Source organism: Leucopleurus acutus (genome assembly GCF_964270905.1).
Source record: "Leucopleurus acutus genome assembly, chromosome: 11".
NCBI lineage: Eukaryota > Metazoa > Chordata > Mammalia > Artiodactyla > Delphinidae > Leucopleurus > Leucopleurus acutus.
In genome coordinates this window covers 21053412-21059342 of record NC_139152.1, presented here as the reverse complement: position 1 = coordinate 21059342, position 5931 = coordinate 21053412, and the positions used below count along the sequence as shown (strand labels likewise).

Here is a 5931-nt window from a genome sequence, read left to right as displayed (position 1 = left end):
TAAATTTTTTTAGCTCGCAAAGTTTCTAGTCTAAACGTGGACAATAATTAACAGCAAAAGCAACTTCCCCATCACGTTACCTGGAGGTGACCTTTGGGGGCTGCCCCAACAGGGAATTGTGAGCATATTGTCTTTCCATCACTTCGTGGTTGTGGAGTTCATTTGCACAGGAACACTTTCCATCTCTGGATATATCTGTACACACTTGCTGGAGCCAAAATAAAACTTCAAAGAATTTATAAGAAATAGAATGCTTTTCAGAGGCCCTTGCAAAGTCAGCAAGTATTTGTATAAGAAGCCACTTAATGTCTACTTGACTGATGGGAACTTCAGTTGCAATAAGGCAGCTGCTGAATAGAAAGGAAAGTGTTCTTAAAGATGAAAGAGACGATACTCCTGTCTGCTGTCTCCCAAGGGTCAGAGCGATACATCCATGCCAAAGACTCACATGAAGTCCTCCTGAATGACGTTTAAGGCCAGCGTCACAGAAATTGGAAGCAGGCAGCACCGGCTCTGCTGCCCTAGCAATTTCCCCCTCAGAGCCCCTCTCCTCCCCGCCGCAACCCTTCTCCCACCCAACCACACATCACGTAGTTTCCTATTCTGTTTCCCTTCTTTTGCCCTCCGCTGGAGGACATTACATGCAATCTTTTCGACAAACACACGTGAAGCAGGGACTCCAAGGATGAATCGATCAGTGTTACCTGAAGACAGTTAACGTGGTCCCTGTGCTCTTCCCTTTGTAAACAGGGAATTCTAGAAACAGAGGCATTTTCAGACAGGTGGTAGGATGGATATTTCTGGGCATAAAGGAGCCGTCTCCGCCTCACCTCAGTGTTGAACGAAGAGGCCTGTCTCCCCACGAAGCCGGCTCCATCCCTCTCTCTTGCTTTTAATCAGTTCACAGGAACGCCAGGCACCCACCTCCTCCGCTAACAGGCTCAGCATCGAGGTGGCCTCTTGTGGCAGTGGTTTCCGGGGAAGGGTAAGGAACGTGTCCCGCTCCCTCTCCACCACCACACACCTTCCCCGCTCTGCGAACAGGTAGGTGAATTTGCAGAGGTTTAGGGTGCATCCCGCCCCTCCCAGACCAGGCAGCTGCCTCCTGAATCACAGTCCAGCCTGCAGCACGTGAACGCGATGGTCGAGGGAGCTCTGCACTCCAGCCCACAGCCATACGGCCCTTCAGCATCAGTCCTGCTTACTGCTCAGAGCAATGGGTATTTCACTTCTCTGGGCCTCTGTTTTCTCATCTGTAAAATGGGAAGAACAACAGCGCCTATCTTACGGCATTATTTGAGATCAAATAAGTTAAAACAGGTAAAGTGCTCAGCACGGCATCTTGCAAATTGTACTCAACACGCTAGCTGTTTAAGCATCCAAAAATCATTCCTTCCAGAAAGTGCTCCACACGACAGGGGTGAGAACTCCTGGTTGACACCTTATTAGCATTTTGTATCAGGATCTACGTCCCACAGTCCTCTACTCGAATGCCGTTCACCAGCATGTCATAACTCCATTCACTAGTGCTCCCTACATGCCCGGCAGGCTTGTAGGGAGCACTGTCTCCCTTAATCCTCATGACAATCCTCTGAGGCCAGTGCTGCTGTTCTCCCCATTTTACAGATGACAAACTGAGGTGCAGGGAGGTTAACTAAATGCCCACGGTTGCACAGCTACTAAATGCCAGGACTGGGATTTGAATCCAGGCAATCTGGCGCCACACGTCTTGGCCACTGAACTGTTCCACGCCCTGTGCTGCCTACTGTGTGCATCTGGGCCAGAAGATGCAAATGCACGCCTAGCTTTAACACACCTGCCTCCTGCACTAGCCAGGGCTTGAACTCACATGATGGCCCAGTGATGGAATGTTTAATGTTCTGAGTGCTTTGAAAATTTCAAATATGTTTAACACCCATAGTGTGTAAACTCTTCCCTTGGACAGTCGGGAATAAAAATAGCATAGCTTTTTTTTTTTTTTTTTTTGCGGTACGCGGGCCTCTCACTGTTGTGGCCTCTCCCGTTGCGGAGCACAGGCTCCGGACGCGCGGGCTCAGCGGCCATGGCTCACGGGCCCAGCCGCTCCGCGGCATGTGGGATCTTCCCGGACCGGGGCACGAACCCGTGTCCCCTGCATCGGCAGGCGGACTCTCAACCACTGCGCCACCAGGGAAGCCCAAAAATAGCGTAGCTTTTAAACAAGAAATCCTTTTAGCAGTTATAGGGGAGGGAACATAATTTTGCCTCTACCCGCCTGCGTTCTTTGGTTGAGACCCCCCGTAATAAAAGATTAACAGGAAAAAAAAAAACAATTTTAAGTATGTACGTACAGGAGTCCCACAAAAAATATGAGCTACCAAAAGTGGCCAGAAATTGAGGCTTATATACCATCCCGAGCTAGGAAAAGCATCGGGACCTGGGACTTCAAAGAGAAGTAAACAAAGGCTTCCCTGTGACGCTCAGGCAAAAACCCCTATCTCTGCTGGTAGCTCTCTTCCTGGTACAGGCCCCCTTTCTAATGTAAATTTCCCTTCTACTGTGTTTTCAGAGTTTCTCCTGTGTCTGCAGTTCTTCAAAATAATCCTTATGCCAAAGAGGCGTACTTTGGGGTGGCCTATTCTGTTCCCCTTCACAGTTAATGTATTCTAGGAATTGGGCTGAGCGCTTCACATTGATCCTATCACTTAATTTTCACAAAAACGCTCTGAAATAGGTACTGTGGCTCCACTCATTTTACAGATGGGATTCAGAAAGGGTAAGTAACTTGTCAGAAGTCACACAGCCAGTGATGGCACCCACCTCGTAGGGCTGTTTTGGGGATTAAAGGAGATAATGCATGTAAACAAGTGCTTAGAATAGAGCCTGATGTATCATCTGTGTTGTTCCCAAGCTGTTTGAGGAGTATTAGTAGGATTCTTTGTCTCACTCTCTTAGGCGAGACCATTCTGATTCATTCAATGTGGAAAGAGATCTTTACCAACTAAAACAACCGCACTAGTCACCAGCTAGCAGAAAGGTTTTTCAATCAGCGGCCTATGAAGAATATCCTGATTCAACAAATTCTCCTTTCAACTCAAACTAACTTTTGGATCCCCAACTTATTCAATTTAATAAATCTAACAGTAGGCATTTTCAGGGAGAATAAAGTATAGTCACATTTCATATATTTCTCTTTTCTCAGTTAATTGTATTCTTGTTATTTAAAAATTCAGGATGTTTTATATCCTGAAATATGTGAGTTCCAACAGAACAGACACTTTACTGGTACTTCTTCATTTTCTATCCCTTTTCCCACTCAAAGGCTCTGGCTCATCCTTCCCACCCACCACCTCTCCAGAGCCAACTCAACTACTGCTCCTGGTTCCAACTGGGATATAACTGGCTCCCAACCTCTCCAGTGGGATCCTTGACCAAAGAGGTTATTAGGCAGGCAAACCTTCCTCCTCCTAATATGGACCACCTCTCACAGCATAACTTGGATACGTAATCAGATTAAAAGCCTCCTTCCCATCAGGGGTGAGGATGAAAGGAAGAAGCGTGCAGAGAAAGAACACCCTGTCCTGCCACACTCTGTTACCTTCTCCCAGTGTGTGGGAGGGCCAGCACTCAGACCCAGAGAAGGAGAAGCCGGGGTTGGCTCCTTAGTCCCCCTCCTGACCTCTTCTGGGAAACTGTGTCTATAAGCTCCTAGAGTTTTCCAGAAACAGACTCACAGACATAGAGAACAGACTTGTGGTTGCCAAGGGGGAGAGGGGAGGGAGAGGGATGGATTGGGAATTTGGGGTTAGTAGATGCAAACTATTACATTTAGAATGGATAAACAACAAGGTCCTACTGTATAGCACAGGGAACTATATTCAATCTCTTGGGATAAACCGTAATGGAAAAGAGTGTTAAAAAAAGAATGTATATATGTGTATAATTGAGTTACTTTGCTATATAACAGAAATTAGCACAACATTCACCCTACTGTCCAGGGAAAGATTCCTGTCCCAGGGTTCTGAGGGGACGACCAAACACATGACACCCAATTCTGGACAGATGGGCTGAATGGTACTAGTCACATAAGCTCACAGCTCAGGGGAAGAAGACACAGCACCCACACAGGGCCACACGGAGTTTGCAGTCAGGGGCGAGTGAACAACCAGGGGGGTGGGAAGCAGGCTTTGTAGTATCAAGAGGTCGGGGTGCCCCCTGGTTCCCACAGGAGAATGAGATTGGTTTGTTTGAATAATCCCACAGTCTGGCAGGAAACTAAAACCCATCCCTTGAGGATAAGCTGAAACTGCGCCTGGTCCCCTTCATAAGGACGGTTGTTTGGCTAGAGGGCCTTATCCGTGAGAGCACAGTGGGAAGGGGGACATGCATTAGGCCACTCAAGGCCCTCCCAAATTTATCAGCCGTCAAGGTAACACATAATATTAATCATAGGCTTTACATCACAGAAGGTGGGCACAAAGGGGAGTCTGTGAAGACAGCTTTTGGCATAAACAACCAGGTGAAGAGCAGGTTAAAAGCTTGAGAGACAAAGTCTATCATGCAAGCCTGGATGTTCTTCTTCAAAGCCAGAGATAGAGTGTGATGTTCAAAAGCAAGGCTCTGGGGCTTCCCTGGTGGCACAGTGGTTGAGAGTCCACCTGCCAATGCAGGGGACGCAGGTTCGTGCCCTGGTCCGGGAAGATCCCACATGCTGTGGAGTGGCTGGGCCTGTGAGCCATGGCCGCTGAGCCTGCGCGTCCGGAGCCCGTGCCCCGCGACGGGAGAGGCCACAACAGTGAGAGGCCCGTGTAACGCAAAAAAAAAAAAAAAAAAAAGCAAGGCTCTGCTCTCAAGTCTTCAAATGCTTGTCTTATTTTTTTCTTCTTTCATAAGATTCTTGGGACTTTAACCTTAGGTAATTATTTGGGAGAAAATATATTGTTAGGATTATATATGACACATATATGGAAAGCACATGAATTATAAAGCCTTATATCAATATAGGGTTACTACTTAAGCAGGCCAAGAACAATAGCAAGTGTTCCCATCTCACTCAGCACTTACTGTGTGCTCCTTGTACAGCACCTCTCAGTTAACTCTCACCCCTGTCCTGCAAGGTACATGTTGTCCTCAGAAGGGAAAAGGCCACAGGGTCAGACGGTTACTAAGTGAGAGCAGGAATTTTACCTCAAGCCTGCATACATCTAAACATAATTTTTTGAAGTTTTACTATTAAGTGTCTAGTCTGGGGAAATGAAAAATACTACTGTACCTTTAACTATATAGTATTCATTCATTTCGTCTTTCAACAGATAATATTTGAACAACTGCTATGTGCCAGGCAGTATCTCAGTGATGAGAAGTCAAGACCCTCAACTACCTGATTCAAAGAAGTGTGTGGAGATCTGGACATCCACTTGTGACTATGACAGAGTAACAGGCTGGATTTACCCTCCCGCCTTAAACACTGAAAACTAGGGCTTCCCTGGCGGCGCAGTGGTTGAGAGTCCACCTGCCGATGCAGGGGACGCAGGTTCGTGCCCCGGTCCGGGAGGATCCCACGTGCCGCGGAGCGGCTGGGCCCGTGAGCCATGGCCGGTGAGCCTGCGCGTCCGGAGCCTGTGCTCCGCAACGAGAGAGGCCGCAACAGTGAGAGGCCCACGTAACGCAAAAAAAAAAAAAAAAAAAAAAACTTACTACGTATGCTAAAAGGCAGGAAAATACAACCCCTGATGAGGAGAAAAAAACAATCATTCAAGGGAAAGAGTCCCAGAAATGACACAGATGATAGAATTAGCAGACTTGAACATTAAAGCAATTATAATAAATATATTCCATATGTTCAAGAAGGTAGAGAAAAGATTTAGCTTGTTAAAAGGAGACATGAATGATACAAAAAAGACTCAAATTAAACTCTAAGACACGAAAAATACAACAGATGGTATTTCGGGT

At 46.9% G+C, this 5931-nt stretch overlaps 1 protein-coding gene across 1 annotated transcript in view; it reads left to right on the top strand.

The window, feature by feature from the left end:
* LMNTD1 (lamin tail domain containing 1) overlaps positions 1-2639 on the top strand; it is a gene marked incomplete at its 3' end in the record, with an annotated part of 77351 nt that extends 74712 nt beyond the window's left edge. Inside the window, exons 8-9 of the mRNA XM_082849526.1 lie at positions 1090-1220; positions 2549-2639. Of these exons, the coding sequence (XP_082705652.1) occupies positions 1090-1220; positions 2549-2639 (222 nt within the window). The remainder of the gene's footprint in view (positions 1-1089; positions 1221-2548) is intronic.
* Positions 2640-5931: the final 3292 nt, after the last annotated feature.